Below are 20608 nucleotides of genomic sequence, written 5' to 3' on the forward strand. Positions count from 1 at the left end.
AGCTTCCCTAAACAGGGCTGCATTCAAATGTCAATTTTAGTATGATATAGAATCCAAGAAGTGTACCATTTGCCATTAAGAGAAGTTTGGTTGTTGCTATGAAGGAATGCATGGCTTGTTGCTGTTTAAAAGGCCACTCGTGTGTGCAGCTAAATGCCATCCATCCATTCATTCTAGGGTTCTCTAACATGTTTGTAAGTACACACTTGATATATTTCCAGCCACAAAGTGGTCAACAACCCAATGAATGACTGTATACAACCAGGGATGATGGGAATTGTAGTCCAAAACATCTGGAGGGCCGAAGTTTGGGGATGCCTGTAATGTGACACATAAAAGCAGTGTGAACTGGATGCCAATATCTCCTCCCATCTCATTTGATACTTAGCAGCCTTTTAGATCTTGGCACCCAATTACAATGCAAGTATTTAACCTTTACATTACCACTCAACTTGGAAACTGGAGAGCAGAAGACAACAAGCTTCATGAATTAAAAATTCTCCCTGCATTAAAAGGCCAGAATAGGTCAGATCATCAGATGATATCCCTTTATCTCCATAATCTGTGGTCAAACTAGCTCACAAGTTTGAGCGATGTTATCTGCTGATGTTCTTTTGCATTCCTGTCCCTCAGTCCTTTCTTGGCTGCAGAAAAACCAGGCCTAACACTATTGTGCGGCTGTACTGCTTCCTAGAATCATATAGTTGGAAGGAGTGCTGGGTGTCATCTATTCTAACACCCTGCTATACAGGAATCTCCACTAAATCATACATTACAGTTGGTCATCCAACCTCTGCTGCAGGGCCGTCTTAAGCGACCCCGGTGCCATGGTGCACTGGATCTGTCCAGCGCCCTCCTGCCCCATTTCCCTGCGCGGTGGGCGGGTGTGCGCAGCGCGATCTCTCCGGCGCTCTCCCACCCCGTTTCCCTGCGCGGTGGGCGGGTGGGCGCAGCGCGATCTCTCCGGCGCCCTCCCGCCCTGTTTCCCTGCGCGGTGGGCGGGTGAAAAAGACTCCAAGCAGGGCCAATCACTTTCCGAGGGAGTCTGTTCCAGTTGAACAGCTCTTACTGTCAGAAAGTTTGTCTAGTGTTTAGTTGGAATCTCCTTTCTGGTCACTTGAATCCATTGGTTTGGGTCCTAGCCTCTGGTGCAGGAGGAAACAAACTGGCTCCACCCTCCATGTGACAGTCCTTTTAATATTTGAAGATGGCTAAAATATCCCGTCTTCTCTTTACTAGGCTTAACATACCCAACTCCCTCGACTGTTCCTCATAAGGCTTGGTTTTCAGACCTTTGATCATCTTTGTCACCCTCCTCTGCACATGTTCATCTCATATTGTAGTGCAAGATACTCTGTGTGCTTCAGCTTCAGCCTCATTTGGAGAGAGATAAGAAAAATCCCGCTTTTAGCAGCCAGCTATTAACACAAGGCAAACTGGTGACAGTGGTTTTTGGGGGGAGGGATTGCGAGCTGCTTGATTTCAAGCTTGTTTTATGTTTGCTGTTTATATTGACTGAATGTTTTTAGACACTGGTTTTGTTATGTTTTTCTGTAAACTTGCAAAAGGGAAACTTGTGATAGAAATGATTTAAAGCAGCAACCCTATACACACTTAAAGGTAAAAGGACCCCTAACAATTAGATCCAGCTGTGACCAACTCTGGGGTTGCGGCGCTCATCTCGAGTTATTGGCCAAGGGAGCCGGCATACAGCTTCCAGGTCATGTGGCCAGCATGACAAAGCCGCTTCTGGCGAACCAGAGCAGCACACGGAAACACCGTTTACCTTCCCGCTGTAGCGGTATCTATTTATCTACTTGCACTTTGACGTGCTTTCGAAATGCTAGGTTGGCAGGAGCTGGGACCGAGCAACAGGAGCTCACCCTGTCACGGGGATTCAAACCGCCGACCTTCTGATCAGCAAGCCCTAGGCCAGGCATCCCCAAACTTCGGCCCTCCAGATGTTTTGGACTACAGTTCCCATCTGCCCTGACCACTGGTCCTGTTAGCTAGGGATCATGGGAGTTGTAGGCCAAAACATCTGGAGGGCCACAGTTTGGGGATGCCTGCCCTAGGCTCTATGGTTTAACCCACAGCGCCACCCACATCAATTATAATATAATTGTTATATTATCTTTTTTAAGCCTTTGAAAATTACTATTTTACAGCATTTGTCAATGTATTATTGCCAAAACAAAGGTGATAACAAAACAAGAAGTTAAAATAACTCATCATAACAGGAGAGAGCAACTGTCCCTTAATTAATGACCCATGATCAATTAAATTTAAAAAGTTAATGTAAGGAAATACATAATCAATCTAGAAAGCCTATTTTAAAGAGTGATTCCTTTTCTATTTAGCAAGCAAGGGAAAAAACCCTATCTCCAGCGAGCCTCATTGTTGAAATAAAAAGATAGTTGATATGCATAAAAAAGGAAAGTAACCTGCATTCAGTAATCTTGATTGTATACCCTAATTAAGTTTCCTTTCAGTTACCAGCATTGTAGAGATACAACCAGAATGAATGCAAATACTCTCCTGCAGGGTTTGCCCACAGATAACAGCAGTGAGGTTTCTCAGCCTGTTGCCGTGGTTACTAGGGCACAGCAGCTCATTAGCTGCATTTTAAAAGTTTTGAATATCTCAGTACTTGAGGTCTCAAATTTAACAGCGAGCAAACAGATCTAGAGCAAACAGATCTATATGATATAAAGGCCAGCCTCTAACTTTTACCCCTTCTTCCTCCCACACTATCAAACAAATCCAAAGAAACCGCTTTAAAACATTCTAAAGTAGATAACAAAAACTTGTATTGGAGGTGGTTTATGGTTCACACTTGGATCTGAAATGTAAGCAGAAAGAAATTAGGTGGCTTCTTTCTAGCTTGGTATGTAACCCACAGATAGAGAGGGGTCAGGAAGGGTTGTGTATAATGATATTCAAATGATAATTTATAAGGAAGATCTTTAGCATTTTGGCTTGATGCCTTATTCTTTTATTGATTTGTTGAATGACCTTGGGCAAGGCAATTAACTTCTGTGTACTGTATCTCAGTTTTCCCATTTTTAAAAAAGATTATTATCCACATTTGTAAATTACTACTTCAGTATGTGAGTTAAAGAAAGATATCATTTGTCATTCAAGAAAATGAGTTTTCCAGTTTGAATAGGGAATTAGGCACTTTGCAGTGCTTCTACTGTTCACATGAAATAATTTCACTGAGAGTTGTAGATCTCTAATTTTTCTACCTTTGCTAAAGGTTAAGACATATCAGCTAAATATTGCTGTTGGCTGTGTATTTTTAAGATTTTAAAAAAGGTTAATATCCTTGTTGATTCATAATTTTGAATAATTTGACAAATGTTTGCAGTAGCACCAGTTTTCTTTTGAGGTGGGTGAGATTTATATTATAAAATTTGTTTTTAAAATGTTAAAAGTGCAAGAAAATATAGTTAATATCTCACTACCAAAAAGAGTTATTACTGAAAAACTATTATACACAGTACTTATTTCTTGCCATACTCACTTTGTGTGTTTCAATTCTATTGTGGTACATCAAAAAGGATCTCCAGCTTTCCATAAAATTGGACAGTCTAATTTCCAATATTATTTTATAATGAATGATTTTCATCATCACCAAAGATTGCAAGGCACTTCGTTAAAGTACCAGCTGTGATCAACAGATTGTTTACCAGACAATCATAGAATCATAGAATCATAGAATCATAGAATCATAGAATCATAGAATCATAGAGTTGGAAGAGACCACAAGGGCCATCCAGTCCAACCCCCTGCCAAGCAGGAAACACCATCAAAGCATTCCTGACAGATGGCTGTCAAGCCTCTGCTTAAAGACCTCCAAAGAAGGAGACTCCACCACACTCCTTGGCAGCAAATTCCACTGCCGAACAGCTCTTACTGTCAGGAAGTTCTTCCTAATGTTTAGGTGGAATTTTCTTTCTTGTAGTTTGAATCCGTTGCTCCGTGTCCGCTTCTCTGGAGCAGCAGAAAACAACCTTTCTCCCTCCTTTATATGACATCCTTTTATATATTTGAACATGGTTATCATATCACCCCTTAACCTTCTCTTCTCCAGGCTAAACATACCCAGCTCCCTAAGCCGTTCCTCATAAGGCATCGTTTCCAGGCCTTTGACCATTTTGGTTGCCCTCTTCTGGACACGTTCCAGCTTATCAGTATCCTTCTTGAACTGTGGTGCCCAGAACTGGACACAATACTCCAGGTGAGGTCTGACCAGAGCAGAATACAGTGGTACTATTACTTCCCTTGATCTAGATGCTATACTCCTATTGATGCAGCCCAGAATTGCATTGGCTTTTTTAGCTGCTGCATCACACTGCTGACTCATGTCAAGTTTGTGGTCAACCAAAACTCCTAGATCCTTTTCACATGTACTGCTCTCAAGCCAGGTGTCTCCCATCCTGTATCTGTGCCTTTCATTTTTTTTGCCCAAGTGTAGCACTTTACATTTCTCCTTGTTAAAATTCATCTTGTTTGCTTTGGCCCAGTTGTCTAATCTGTTAAGGTCATTCTGAAGTGTGATCCTGTCCTCTGGGGTGTTAGCCACCCCTCCCAACTTGGTGTCATCTGCAAACTTGCTCAGGATTCCCTCAAGCCCATCATCCAAGTCATTGATAAAGATGTTGAACAAGACTGGGCCCAAGACAGAACCCTGTGGCACCCCACTAGTCACTACTCTCCAGGATGAGGAGGAGCCATTGATGAGCACCCTTTGGGTTCGGTCAGTAATCCAGCTACAAATCCACTGAATGGTAGCATTGTCTAGCCCACATTTTACCAGCTTCTTTACAAGAATATCATGGGGCACCTTGTCAAAGGCCTTGCTGAAATCAAGATAGGCTACATCCACAGCGTTCCCTTCATCTACCAGGCTTGTAATTCTGTCAAAAAATGAGATCAGATTAGTCTGACATGACTTATTTTTCAGGAACCCATGCTGACTTTTAGTGATCACAGAGTTTCTTTCTAGGTGCTCACAGACTGTTTGCTTAATGATCTGCTCTAGAATCTTTCCTGGTATTGATGTCAGGCTGACTGGGCGGTAATTGTTTGGGTCCTCTCTTTTCCCCTTTTTGAAAATAGGGACAACATTTGCCCTCCTCCAGTCTGCTGGAACTTCGCCTGTTCTCCAGGAATTTTCAAAGATTATTGCCAGTGGTTCTGAAATCACCTCTGCCAGTTCTTTTAATACTCTTGGATGTAGTTCATCTGGCCCTGGAGACTTGAATACATCTAAACTAGCCAAGTATTCTTGTACTACCTCCTTACTTATTCTGGGCTGTGTTTCCCCTGCTGAATCATCTGCTCCATATTCTTCAGGTCGGGCGTTGTTTTCTTTCTTGGAGAAGACTGAGGCAAAGAAGGCATTGAGGAGTTCTGCCCTTTCTCTGTCCCCTGTTTGCATTTCACCATCTTCTCCTCTGAGTGACCCCACTGTTTCCTTGTTTTTCCTTTTGCTACGGACATACCCATAAAAGCCCTTTTTGTTGCTTTTAACCTCTCTGGCGAGCCTGAGTTCATTCTGTGCTTTAGCTTTTCTGACTTTGTCTCTACACGTGCTGGCTATATGTTTGAATTCCTCTCTGGAGATTTCCCCCCTTTTCCATTTTTTGTACATATCCCTTTTAAATCTTAACTCAGTCAAAAGTTCTTTAGATAGCCAGCCTGGCTTCTTTAGGCACCTTCCATGTTTCCGTCTCATTGGTATTGCCTGAAGTTGTGCTTTTAATATCTCCCTTTTAACAAACTCCCAACCATCATGAACTCCCTTCCCTTTTAGTATTACTGTCCATGGGATTTCACCCAGCGTTTCCCTAAGTTTTCTGAAGTCGGCTTTCTTAAAGTCTAGAATTTGGACCTTAGTATGCTTGGTTGCTCCTTTCCGCTGGATAATAAACTCCAGAAGAGCATGGTCACTCCCACCTAATGATCCTGCCACTTCTACCCCACTAACCAAGTCATCACTATTGGTTAGGACCAGATCTAAAATGGCTGATCCTCTTGTTGCTTCTCCCACTTTCTGGACAATGAAGTTGTCTGCAAGGCCAGTGAGGAATCTGTTCGACCTTATGCTCTTGGCTGAGTTTGACATCCAACAAATATCAGGATAGTTGAAATCCCCCATTACTACTATCTCACTTCCTTTGGAATGCTTGGCCATCTGTTCCAGGAAGGCATCATCTGTGTCCTCAGTTTGGCTTGGGGATCTATAGTAAACTCCCACAATGAGATCACTGTTGTTTTTCTCTCCCTTAATTTTGACCCAGATACTCTCAATTTGGCTTTGAAGTTTTAAATCCTGGATCTCTTCACAGGTATACATATCCCTAACATATAAAGCTACTCCTCCTCCTTTCCTGTTTGGTCTATTTCTCTTAAATAGATTGTATCCCTCTATTACTACATTCCAGTCATGAGACTCATCCCACCAGGTTTCAGTGATGCCTATTATGTCATATTTAGTTTGCTGTACCAAGAGCTCAAGTTCATCTTGTTTATTTCCCATGCTCTGTGCATTAGTATACAGACATTGAAGACCGTTGATCATTCCCCCATGTCTCTTATTTAAGGATATTTTCGTCCCACCACTAGGTCTGCATGCTGCTTGCTCCATTTGGTCCTTGACATTTGGATGATCATCTTCAGCATTTGATAGACTCCTACCTTCAGGACCACTGTCTCCCTCCCCCACATAAGTCAGTTTAAAGCCCTCCTGATGAGGTTTTTGAGTTTTGTGGCAAAAACATTCCTCCCAACTTTTGTGAGGTGCAGTCCATCACTTGCCAGAAGTCCATCATCAAGAAACTGCAGACCGTGATCTAGGAATCCAAACAATGATGCTCTTTTTAAAATAGATTGTCCAAAAAGTCAGAGCAAGAAATGGGGAGAATTTAGAAGTATGACTTCCCCTATTTTTTAAAAATAATTTATATACTGTATCCAAAAGGTCATGTCTGAAATATAAATATGTCCACCACATACATCAGTGGTACCAACTGAGACCTCCCTTCCTATGCAAATAGCAGCTTCAGGGAGGGGATTTTATTTGGCTGTGTGGAGGAAAGCGTTTAACTCTTCCTCTCCCCCTCCTTGGGTTGCATTGCTAATTGGTCCCATCAGATGGGATTCACTGTTTGTTGATGTTGTTGTTTAGTCATTTAGTCGTGTCCGACTCTTCGTGACCCCATGGACCATAGCACGCCAGGCACTCCTGTCTTCCACTGCCTCCCGCAGTTTGGTCAAACTCATGTTCGTAGCTTCGAGAACACTGTCCAGCCATCTCGTCCTCTGTCGTCCCCTTCTCCTTGTGCCCTCAATCTTTCCCAATCATCACCATCTGTTAATGTACGTTAATTAATGCTGTTAATATAACAACTAGTTTGACCTGTTGACAATTGAAGCTTGGCTTTGTATGATTTTGAGGTAACAACAGGACTCGTGATGATCAAACCTGAAGAGTTCTGACTTTCTATTTTTGTCAAGGTAAATGATAGGTCTGGTGTGGCATTATAACACTGTACCATAAGGGCTTCCTGATGGGTGACTTAAGATGATCTCAGATAATATTGGGTTCTGAACACAGGTGTTGTAGCCCATTTGGAAAGTTCCAGGAAACATCTGCTGAAATAGAAAGGGTTGACTCAGAAATCATGCTGCTGGATGAATACAAATGACTATCAAATGAAAGTTTACCATGACATGCCTAAGACCAGTTCAAAAGTTGTCTTTCTGAATCATCATACCAAATGCTGAGGGAATTTTTTTACAGACTTCTGCTTCCTCACCTTTGAAATCAAGTGCAAGAATGCCATTTGATCAGCTTACAAATATTCCTTGTGCATTCCGTGAATGTACTTGTGGGGGTGTATTAGCAAGGTGGCAGGCTTTGCTCCCAATCTATGCAGGTTTATTTGAACATCCGGAGAGATGTCCCTTGAAAACACCTACCAGTAGGTTGTGGGTGTAACCTGCTGTCAAACTGCCTCCAGAGCAGCCTTTATTTACTCTGCCATTGAGAGGTAGGAACCAGAACCTTTTGTTGTAAACTGCTCTAAGAATTTGGTTACTGGGCAGTACAGAAGTGCAATAAATAAATTAATTAAAAAACTACACACAGTATTATAAATGTTTTATATAATGACACGTAAACTTGTGGTTCTTCACTGGTTGGAGATGAATACTTGAAATTGTAATATTTTTAAGTGAGCCCTTTGTGTATCTATCCACACAGTTCTATGGCTTTCTGTCAATCACACACCACAACACACTCCAGGATAAAAGCAGAACAGTTGCTTTATTATACAGATGTTAAACAGGACTGCCCCTGAGACCAGCTTACATAGAACTGAACTGGTAGAACACTGAAACACCCATACACCCACACCATAAATCCCATAAAAGCAGCAGTAGTTGCAGGCAATCTCATTTTAACCTTTTACACACCAAGACAAGTACTTCTAAAAACTGCAGATGACAAGTAGATTCCTAAAAGGGATTACAAGAATGGACTCATAGGGTTGTCATATTATGAAAAGCAATAAAGGTGACACATTTGCCGACTTCTACTTTTAACTATGGATCACTATGACAACTCTACCCATGCAAAAGAGGACATGCCCTGGAAAAAGAGGATATATGGCAACCAAATCTGGAGAAAGGACACCATATGTTTTTGCTCCAGTCTTGGAGGTTAGAAGCGTCATGGCTAGTTCGAGATATAGGGTCTTATCTAATGCTGCTGTTCTGCTAATACAGCAGTTTTGCTTGCGCAGCGTATTTCTCCCTCTCCTATCTTCTTCTTCTTTGGCGATCACTTGTAGCCGAGTAAGATTGTCTTCCATAAACACGGTTTTAACAATGAGTCTGTAGGTGACTATGGAGGCCAATTCTGGATCCACACGTCCTTCCACAGTGGGGACATTGGTTTCTGGACGGGAGTTGATCATGGTGTGGATTTGCCAAGCGTGCCTTCCTCTTAGCACGTTTCTCCCTTGCGTCCTGAGTTCGAGTGTCTTCAAAGCCCATGACACCTTTGGTAAAGGCTGTTCTCCAACTGGAACGGTTGCAGGCCAGTGTTTCCCTGTTGTCAGTGTTTATACTACATTTTTTTAGATTTGCCTTGAGACAGTCTTATGCTAGAGACCAGCTTTATGCTTTCCCTTTTTAAGTTCGGAATAGAGTAGTTGCTTTGGAAGACGATCATCAGGCATCCACACAACATGACTAGTCCAACGAACTAGTCCAACGAACTGCCAATGGCAGCCTGCCATTAAAATAAAGTCCAGAGGGTTGGAGGACTCTCCAGAGCAGATTTTGCATGGACATGAGGGAGTCCCATCATGTTTGAGGAACTTCATGTACACAGCATTAGATAAAACCCATAGATTCATAAATTTGGAAGCCATTTTTGGTCATCTGGTCCAACTTCTTGTATTGAGCACTACACTTAAATCAACTTTGACAGATGCTTTTCTAGTGTCTCTATGAAGCTCCATAATTGCTTTGTAAAAATTATTTAAGCAAGAACATATAATTCAATAACATACAAGACTAAATAAAGAATACAATTGAATAAAAATTAAAATTAAAATACATTATTTAACAAAAATATTATTTCAGCATATTTTGATATTATTTGAAGTCTCTGACCTGAGGTTGTTTTTCCTGTTTAACTTAAGTTGGTTATTTGATAACTAAAGATTTTGAAAAGACAAAAAGAAATATAATATACAAAAACAAATCTGGGATCTTCTGCTTATACAAAGCTTTGCCCACTTTCTATTTTCTACCTATTCAAAATATTTCTAGTCTCCCATTTCTGTAAAATGAAAACATAAATGTACATTCAATTTAAATAGTTATTTTGTTACTCTTGAACAAGTCTGATTTTTTCCTTAAATTACAACCAAGAACAAAATGTCTGATCAGCATATTTTAATTTCAAGAAAATTAATGTTACCACTTTCTTATGTTTTGTGAGATTATCTCCACTGGGAAGATGGTATGAAATTAAAGCATTCATCTTCCACAACTGACTAGTAGGCCAAATGTGTTATTTAAGATGACCAAGACCAATCAGTGGAAATATATCTCTCTTATATTGTGAAGTGGGAGGAGATAACAAATCTGAAATTACTTTCTCTCTGAAATATGTGATGGGACAAAATACTGCGGCCTGTTAAAAGCTACTGTGTAACTTATTGCAGCACATTAATAACTGGCTATTAAATATAATGATAACTGTTTTGCAAGACCAGATTTGCTTGTTTTAAAGGTTCACGTTTCGTCTTTATGCTGACAGTGCTACTTGCTAAGTGAGTGTAGCAAGATCATCCCCTGAGAAATGAGTCATTTTAGATTAACCAAGATGCACTCTGCTTTCCACAGGATTGTATTGAATGATACTTTACTTTCTATGTTCAGCTTCATAGATTTTTACTGATAATTTCATCTCATTTTAGACTGTTTTCCTTGCTGGTGCTGCAGTTTTAAAGACTATAAATGATCTTTTTTAAAACAAAAATTATCAGTGACAAACCTTTTGCAAACTACTTTGGTTACATATCCAGTGACAGTATTGTAGCCAATGTGATTAATCCAAGGTGCAATTATTGCCAATTGAAAAAGAACGTGATATAAAATATTTCAAAGGAATAAATGTATTAAGCATCTGAATAGGTTTGGAATTTAAAATACCAGTAGTACCCTGTGCTTCCAGGTCCCTTGCTCTCTAGGTCTTACTCTACAACACCGAAACACTTTAACTTCTCCTGCTCTAAGCTTGTTACAAGGTGATTTAAGGATTATTTACCTGAACTGAGTACCTGGTGGATGTAGAAAAAGCATTAGGGGAGATTGTCCGTGTTGGATTCAGTCTGTTTAAATCTGGTTTGTGCATCTATTGCAGTTTGCTTTTGGCACACCATCACAAATGTTGTCTTTGAAATACCTGGGGTGAAGTTCCAAAGGAAGAATGATGCTTTTGCTAGGAAATGCACATTAATAGTCATCACTGGGCTGGGAACCAACATGGGCAGGTTTTCCTTTAGCTATCACATTATCTGATGGTCATGCTGAGTAGGTTCAATGTCTATTTGAAAAATGAAGTGTAACCCTGTACTTTTGCAGAACCTTTTGGAATAAAAAACAGTATGTTCTTTTGCTCAGTGAAGTGCATGGCAGTAGGTAAAAGATCATCTGGAATTTTATTCTGAATTTAAGAGCTGGCATAATGAATCAGACCAATAGTCCCTTATTCCCGTTTCCCAAATGACCAGATATGGACGCTTCAGAACATTTTAACAGTACAGGACCACTAGTATATATATTTGCGGTCTGTTTTGAAGGGCTTTGGGCAGCATGCTATAAACAGGCCTTCTCCCCATGTGGTTTTCACCTTTGTGCAGTAGGCAGGTTTCTATATACCCCTCTGTATCCTCCATCCATGAATGGAGTATTAGCAGAGTTCATGGGTACATTCCAACCAAACAAAAACATTTGGGGTGTGAAGCTGCACCAGTAAGGGGGGAAACCTGGAGAAAGTTCCAAGGGCCAGGTAGAGACACCACATCTGGCCTAGAGGAAGAGAGCAAGGCATGTTGCAGAGGATGGATACTGCTCCCATTCCCTGCTTTTGGCACTGCTCACTTGTTGGGGACAGGACAGATGAACAGGCAACAAGAAAGAGGATCAGCAGCAACATAACTATGACATGCTGAAGGTTGGCAATGGATGTGAATCTCCTAAACCAGAGGTTGGCAACCTAAGGCCAATGGTCCAGAAGCGGCCCATGAGCCCCCCCCCCCCGAACCGACCGACCCTCTCAGTGAGTCCCCGCACGCTGCGCTAAACCGGCACAGTGTGGTGCGGGGACTCTCTTCCGCGGCTCTGGAAATAGCTTCTGCACATGCACAGACACTGGAAATCACGATTTTCAGCGTCTGGGCATGCGCAGAAGCGATTTCTGGCATTGCGCTATGCCGGCCCGGCCCACGGAGAATCTTCACAGGAGTGATCTGGCCCATGCCGGTAAGCCTTGCCAACCGCTGTCCTAAACTCTACAGCTAGGAATCTCATAAGTATGTGGCCTCCATCACCCCTCTGCCACAGGCACCTTTTCTTATAAACTAAAATGTTTAATTTCCTCTGATGATTTTAAAATGAAATCAGATACACACTTACTTGGGGTTCCTTCTGGTTAGTTGAAGTTTGCTGAACCTGTTACAAAACTATTTCTTTAAGGTTACTGTCTGAGTAGATATCTGGGGGGGGGGGGGAATACCCAACTCATTTTTTTAACTTTCTGCCTTCATATGCCATCTCTGCTAGATCTATTGTTGCTCATCAGGATCCTCTCCCTGTCTATCACCCCAGGCATCTTGTGTCCATCTATTATCTGCTGTAGTGTTGACTTCTTTCTGAATGACAAATGCTTCCATCAGTTACTACCTTAAGCTCCAAAACTCCCACAGAAGTCTATTTGAGGGCTGCTGCACTTTCATGTCCTCCCCTCTCTCTGAGCCTGTTCCCCCCCTTCTCCTCTTCTTCTCCCCCCCCCCAGTAAACAGGAAATGAGTCCATCAATCATTATCCTTGCATTTCTGAATATAAAAGCTAATCAAAAAGGACTCATTTTCTACAATGTCCTTCAACCTACAACATCTTGATTATGGCCTGCAAAAATTAACATATACTGAAAGAAAGTCCTGATTGCAAAAGATTCATGATCACCATTGTGTGCCCCTCATGACTCATTAAGGCAAAAAAGCAGGGCTGTGTTAGTCACTGGTTTATGGATGGAAGAAAAGAACTGTTGTCATCCTTTACTTACAGCCCACCGCATGCATCATTTAAGTAAGAGATAGTTGAATCAGGACTCCTGACGACAAAGGAACATCCTGCAGCTAAATAAGCTTTTACTCTGCTTTTAGCCTTGACTTTCAGTTTAATAGCAGAGTGTTTGCCAAAATCCATTTCACTATCTTCCTTCATGTTCACCACATCTGTGCAGACAGTAAGGAAAGGAAAATATCTCTGTATATTTCCCTGCACCAGACCAGGTAGTGATTCGAGGCGAGTTTTCTTTGCAACAGCTCCTCGTTGTTTCTCAAAAAGTGCTTCATTTCTTGATTTTAAAACTGTTTTATTACAGTGGGACGGCAAATGTTTTAAATAAACATTTCTGGATCTGCAGGGGAATATATAGTCACGCAGCATGACTCAATAAATAAAAGCCTGGCCCTTTTGTTGTACCAGGCATACTACCTGATTTCTGGCACAGTAGGATCTGATTCAAGTGTAGGAAGCCACTCTGGGCTGATATCATCCATGGTCTTTGCACCCACACTGTCAACAAGGTTCCCAATTAGTACCAATTTGTGAGGATGGCTTCAGTCATGCAGAGAGCTAATCCATTAACTTCATGCAGAACCTGGCCTTTTAGCTTTTTGCTGACGTCTTATGATAGCATCTTATTTTAGAAGCACTTCATTCTCAGTTGTAAGGAAAAGAACTTTGCTTGGCACATGGGATGCCATGTGCTTGCCAATCACACACATTAAAGTGTGTCAATTTATTTATTTATTGAAATGTTTCTATTTATTAAATTAAAGCATTTGTTTATTTAAATCCTACATCCTATTTAGGATTTCAGGGTGGTATACAACAATTTGTATCTTGATATTATACAAACAATATTTAAACAGATGAAATAAAAAAAACCAACTAAATTTTACAAGAAGGTAGAATGTGTCTGAGTAAATAATAAAAAAAGTTATTCCATGGAGTTGGGAAAGCTGAAAAGCAGGCACCGTACAAATACCTTTGAAGAGGGCATAATGAAATTGGGATGCTCAGTGTTTCAGTACTAGGCCCTCAAGTTGGCTAACAGACATCTTAATATTTGTAACTTCTGAATAAAACAACTTTAAAACAATGAAATATAAAGACTAGCACCAGGTCTGGCTCCAGATTTTCAACAAGGGCATTCTCCCCTCCTGTGACATCCAGCAACTATTATTCAGAAGCATTATTGCCTCTAACTGTGGAGGCAGAGCATACCCACCATGGCTAGTAGCCAATGATATCTTTATCTTCTATGAATTTGTCAAATCCTCTTTTAAAGCCACCCAAGCTGGTGGCAGACAGCTTCTTTCTCATGCTCACAGGCTTACCTGGCAAAGGTGTTGATAGAATGGGCCAGCTATTAGAGAGAAAGCACATCCACCAGTCGCTTCCTTGAAGTTACTAATGAACTTGTTCTCCAGTGGCTCTGTAATGGGCCCAGAACTGGGTGACTGTTCAGATCCCAGTCCATTACAATGTTGCTAGGTAAGCCCATTAAGTGGGAGGGTAAGGTTGGCAGATGCCCAGTCTCCATTTGACTAATGAGTACAACCTCTCCATCTTACGAGACAAAACTCGGTCACAAGGGGGCCTAAATAGTGGCAGACACTGCAGGTGCCCAGGCGGGTGCCCAGGCAAGGGACCAACCCTGTTGGGCCCTGCAGAGGTGCAAATGGCCCAGTATTGTGCTAAAACCACGCCTGACTAAGGGTTCACCCACATTTCTGCTTGTCCCATGACTAGAAAGAAAAATCTCTTGATTCTAACCATTGCCATAAATCTTTAGACTTTCCCCGTTCCCCCCCTCTGGGTTCCCTATTATTATCCTTAAAGCAGTTTTCACATTATTTTCATACATCATGCATCCATTTATATATTCCCAATTTTACTACCTTATACATATAATTATATATTTATTTATTCAATTTCTACTCATTCCAAATCCTCACCTTAATTCAATTCTAACTTATCATTCTTATATCTAACACTTCTTTTCTTAACTTATTATTTTTTTACCAGGAATGCAATATATTTTAAATCATAAATGATCTATCTTGCTTTTATTTTTCCTTTTATATTTAAAATCATCCCCCGTACTTCTGAAGCCGAATTCTCAGGACAATTCAATGAAATCCATTTGTCGTACCCAGTTCAAACCATACATATCCATCCATTAAAAATAATATTTACATAATCATCCCACTCCCACCTTTCTCGCTGCACCTGTAACCCCATCCCTCTCCTCTTCCTTTGCAATCTCTTTTTGCACTACATCATGAAAGCATTTCTCTTTTTCCATTTCCCAGTGTTCCCCCTGGACCCCCCCTCTCACTGGTTGTGGGGCATTATGCTCTTCGTCCTCCTCTTCTTCCAAAATTTGTATTGCTTCGTCTTGCACTTCTTCCTTGTTTTCCAAATTCAATCCTTTCTCATTTCCCTTTTCTGTAATGAGTCTGTCTCTCCATAAACTGTTGATCTCTTGCAGCTGTTCTTTATTTTCCTTTCGTTCCTGTTTAATGTCTGTGAGCAGTGAGAATTTTTTTTGCAAAACAAAGTCTTGTGCTTTTGCTGTGGCTATCTCCTTCTCCTGCATCTCAAATTTCATACACATCCAACAAGTTAGAGAACTGGAAATGGCAGGGATCAGATTCCAACACAAAGTTCACCATTTTTTAGGCTGAACTGAATGCACTCTTCCTCCATTTTCTGTGCATAGTCCATAAAACCCCCAAATCGAAAATAATAATTTCCAATTAAATATAATAATCCAATACTTTAATTAACTCCAAGTCCTTTCATCGAACCATCCAGGGACTCGGGTCCAGCTTTCAGAGGAACTTTCTTTTATCAAATGTCAGTATCTTGCAGGCAATTTTACTTTAATCAACCCTCTCCCCTGTGCCTGCTACAGAGGAGCTCTTAAGTCCACTTCCTGATAAATTGAATGTTTCCATTCCTTTTGACAGCTAAGAGTTAGTTAACTGCTTCGCTGTCTCTCAGAGGGTGGCAACCGACTTCCTCTTTAAATTGCCCCGTTTCCAAATCTTCTTGTCAAATCAAAGTTTTATCCTTAGGCTTATCCAACAAATCAAATTCTTACTTTAGTGGAAGAATCCATCGCTCTCCTCCGCCGGCGCAGGGCTTCACCCCATGAGGGTAAAATGACGCTCAAAAATGGCTCCTGCGTCTCTCACCTCCACTCTCACCGGGGCTCTTCTTGAGCTTACCGGGAGGTAAAGGGGGCGCAAATGGAGCACTGCTGAGCCCTTCGTCCCCAGAACGCACAATCTGGGGCTCTTTTTGGGGGGCTGCGTTGCCCTCGCAGCTCTCCCCCCCTCACGGAGCCAGGCTGCCTCGGAGCTGAGGCGAGTCCTGCCCAACAGAGCTGGCGACAGACCGGAAGTTCGTTAAGGGCATGTTCTGCCCTTATTACCTTAATTCCAGATTCATACGTTACAGTTATCCACATATTTCTGCATTTAACATTTCAGTAGTCTGCACATATAGTCGTGTAACATGGGAAAAGTAAATTCATGGAAACTTCCTTGTCAGTGAGCTAATTATGGACATTTCCAATACAGTATTTTGTGAGTCCCCTTCTCATTACACACAAGTAGACCACCTTGACTTGTTCAATGTGCAAATAAGTAACCAATTATGAAGTAAATGAAACTGCTCTAACTCTTCTGCTGTTTGTAGTTCTATATTTGTGGTTGAACTAACAATATAATAAACTCAGATTTATTTATTTTTTAAATGATGGAATGATACATCTTTTAGGTTCTTCTCTCTCCTTTCCAATTTGCATAGTAATGATCTGAACCACTTAATACAGTTGGCTACAATCCAGCCCATAGCTATGTGAACTGAATAGTCTAGTTCTGAATACACTGGCCAAGATCCAAAAAGAGAGAATTGTATGGGTTGGAAAGACCTGTGCATGCAATCCAAGCTTGGCTGGCTATTTTTGCTCCTGCTGCTAATGAAAGGAGTTGCTGTTTAGCTTAAAAGGCACATTATATTTTTCCGCAGGGAGCAAGTGGAGAGCTTGGGCTCTGTGTGCACTTCTCTCCTGCATGCAGATTCTTTTGGGTATCAGCTGCTAACTCTGGGGAAGTGCATGGGAAATGCAATATACACTGTAGGGATTTTTCCATGGTTTTCTGTCCCACAGGTGACATCCTACCAAGAGCAAGTTGGGTGGGAGTTATTCTCAAATTAAAAGAAAGTCACCACCACTGCAAGACTATCAGTATATTTTATTAGGACTAAACTAGAAATGATTATTGTAGTTCCATGTGTTATAAGTAAAAAACAACAAACCTGCTCCTTTTCCCTTATGGGGCACCAAAGAGGCCATATACTGTAGTGTCCTTTTGTAGGTTCTCTGTTGGTAGGAGAAAATAAGAGACCAACCAGATAATATTGAGAAGCAAAGCAGCTAGTAAGCCTGATCTTTATTAACTGTTGCAACAGGGTGCTCCCCCACACGCAGGAGAGAGGAGGAGACCCCGAACAATGGCGTACAAGGCCTTATATATCCATTTTGAAATTCCCTGCCCTGGAGTCCAAGACCACCCCCAGAAACATCATACATACGTCACAGAAAAGGCGGTCTACAACAGAAATCTGAGTGTGTTGTTTATCTCCTGTCTGGCAAGTTACCTGATTGCATTATCTGGGTTTTGGCCACTCTTTTGTTATTATAACTACTTAATTCCTGAATCTAGGTCACAGGTTATAGGCTCACACCCTGTTCATATCTTGAATGTGCCCTTAAGAGAGGATTTGTGAGGAAAGAGACAATGGGGAGCTTTCCCACTTTGACCTTGCAGAGAAATATTTGAGATCAATTTGGGAAGGACAAAATGGTTTCAGGTCTTTTTCTGTAAGCTTCAGACATGTGGTTTATATATGTGTGTGTGTGTTTGCTTGGTACATTTATGAACATTTATTTTATATATGTACCTTAAAATTCTTATAACACATGTAAACTCAAAATTCCTCACTCACAAGAAAGTCAGCAGGTGTATGCAGGAACACTTAGAGGCAGTACAAGAGGTACAGATGTACCAAACCCACAACCAGAAGAGGTCCCAGACTCTGAGATTTCTTTTCTCTCTCTTTTTTTAAGTCTAGTCCTTCTAGAACGAAAGTTACAAGGCAAAATGAACAGGTACTGTATTCTGCTAAATGACTTCTATGTGATTTTAATAGCACAAGAAGTATACTGATAAGGAATGCTGAACTCATCCCACGCCCAAGTGGTTTTTGCCCAGCTAAGTTCACTTAGCTTTGCAGTTTGGCTGGGAAGAAAAGCAGCTGGATAAAGGCGATATGAGGAGGATGAGGGGTCAAGGGGGTAACGATTTAGTACTCTTTGTACATGCAGTCCCTTTTCTGTTAAAATGAAACATTTCTAAGTGATTGGGCCAGTTCCGTGTTTAAATTCACGGGACTGTCTGTCACTGTCACACCTAGTTTGGTTCATCTCATACTGACATCTTGCACAAATGCGTTCCCTCCATTCTAAACTTCAGGTGAGCTGCTTAGACCTTTGTTTCACTGAGCTATCTGAAGAAGTGTGCATGCACACAAAAGCTCATACCAAAATAAAAACTTAGTTGGTCTTTAAGGTACTACTGAAGAATTTTTTTTATTTTGTTTCGACTCAGACCAACACAGCTACCTACCTGTAACTTGAGCTTTTACTGTTGGTTATAGTTCTGTCTCCCTGTTTTTATGCTGAATTAATTTTATCACACTCTTGATTTATTTTAAATGTGTTTCTTTATCAACTTTTTGAGTTAATTTTATAAAGAAAAGTGGTATGTTGTTGTTTAGTCGTGTCCGACTCTTCATGACCCCATGGACAAGAAGTGATATATAAATGTTTAAATGTATGATTAAATAAAATCTATTGAAATTAGTTTTTAAGGACACTAAAAATTATCCTTAATCCGCCAATTTTGAGACTTCCTGTTCTTCTCTACTTTGATTATGTAGTTCTCTTGCCTTTTAAACTTTTACAGACAGAGCTCATGGTGTTAGGTATTCTTCTCAAATTTACTTCACATACGGACCTTGACACAAAAGCAAACAGACTTTCAGCTGAGTCACCATCAGATTTTACATGCATAAGCACACATAAACCATTCATTTCCAGCTAATGTGAAATGGCACACACATCAAACTGCGTTATTTATACCTTCATGATTAATGTTTACTTACCCCTCAGTAAATCATTTTTGTTGTGTTTTTGTTAACACCCTCTCAATTTAGATTTATTTATAAATGTTTGCACTTCTCTGAAAAATGTTTTTGTTGCACAGAAATCTCCTAGGATATGTTTTTAACCTAAATTCAGATTTAGAATTTAGAACTGTAAAACGTTAAAACACTTTCAATGAAAGAGACAAGACTTCAACTTCTTCAACTTGTTGCAGAGAAAGGACAGTTGATTTTTTCTAGATGCTTTGCCCCACAATCCTTCCTTGGAAGGCTTATAAAAGGGGTTGTCAACCCAGAATGTACAAGTGCCATGGCACTTCAAGCTTTGAGGTGTTATTGTTAGCTAACAAGTCCACTTAGAACTGATAAAAAGATTGGCACTCCTTCAGTTGTGTCCATTCTGCCATTTTAGCTCTAGGGAGCTAGAAGCAGGGCAGGATAATGAAAGTGGAAATCGTCTACTGGTGAATCGGACTAAATATATTTAAGAGTTTATTACTGAGCTTTCTCTGTGATGGTGATGGCAGTGAAGAAGCAATACTGCTCTGCAAGCTTTGCACCCTCAGGGTCTTGGATCTCCTTCAGCTTGCCTATAGGATGATGTTAGGGAACTCTCAAAAGCCACTCTGACATTTCTGTTAAGTACTTGGAGGACAAAGGTCACTGGTATCTGCCTCAACTTGAACTACACCAATTCAGTAATTCTGTCAACAGATATGTCTAGAATATCATGTAGATGTGGATTGAGAGAAGAATGCCAGTTATTTGGTCTGAGGGTGTGTACAAGGTGCTTAGAGGAATGTAGCTCATTGATCCAGTTTTGTTACTAGACAACCAAGTAGTCTTATTGGCAGAGAATGCTACCAGTTAAGTTTGACAACTAAAGGATAGTTACAGGTAGGTAGCCGTGTTGGTCTGAGTCGAAGCAAAATAAAAAAATTCTTTCAGTAGCACCTTAAAGACCAACTAAGTTTATATTTTGGTATGAGCTTTCGTGTGCATGCACACTTCTTCAGGTATCTGAAGAAGTGTGCATGCACACGAAAGCTCATACCAAAATATAAACTAAGTTGGTCTTTAAGGTGCTACTGAAAAAACTAAAGGATAGGCAGCCTGGCTAAGCAGTTGCCCATGTTTCGGTAACCTTCAGGCAAGACTACTTCAATGCACTGCACTGGGATTGCCCAGAAGCTGCAGTTAGTTTAAATTAAAACAAAGCTGCAAGGGAACTAACTGGAACCTGGCGTTGGAAGAACTTCTTGCCAGAGCTTAAAGTGTTCCACTGACTTCTTGTTTGCATCAAAACACAATTCAAAGTGCTGGTGATTACTATAAAACCTTCTACCACATCAATCTCCCATACACTGGTTTGGTCTGTCGCAGAGCCTCCTCTATAAGGGCTGTTGTCTTGTCACTCACTATTTCTGCATTTGGATCAGATGCAAGGATGACAGTGACAGCTGGCCACATCCAGCCCAGACAGGTGCACAAA

General features: G+C 40.9%; 1 protein-coding gene across 1 annotated transcript in view; it reads right to left on the minus strand.

Moving 5' to 3' along the window:
• The window catches only part of LOC132591996 (uncharacterized), a 34932-nt gene extending 19454 nt beyond the window's left edge, over nt 1-15478 (minus strand). Inside the window, exons 1-2 of the mRNA XM_060273574.1 lie at nt 15109-15478; nt 12879-13043 (exon numbers count right to left, since the gene is read on the minus strand). Coding sequence (XP_060129557.1) covers nt 12879-13043; nt 15109-15478 — 535 coding nt within the window. The remainder of the gene's footprint in view (nt 1-12878; nt 13044-15108) is intronic.
• Between the last annotated feature and the right edge of the window lie 5130 nt (nt 15479-20608).

This window comes from Zootoca vivipara, chromosome 4 (genome assembly GCF_963506605.1).
Source record: "Zootoca vivipara chromosome 4, rZooViv1.1, whole genome shotgun sequence".
Lineage (NCBI taxonomy): Eukaryota > Metazoa > Chordata > Lepidosauria > Squamata > Lacertidae > Zootoca > Zootoca vivipara.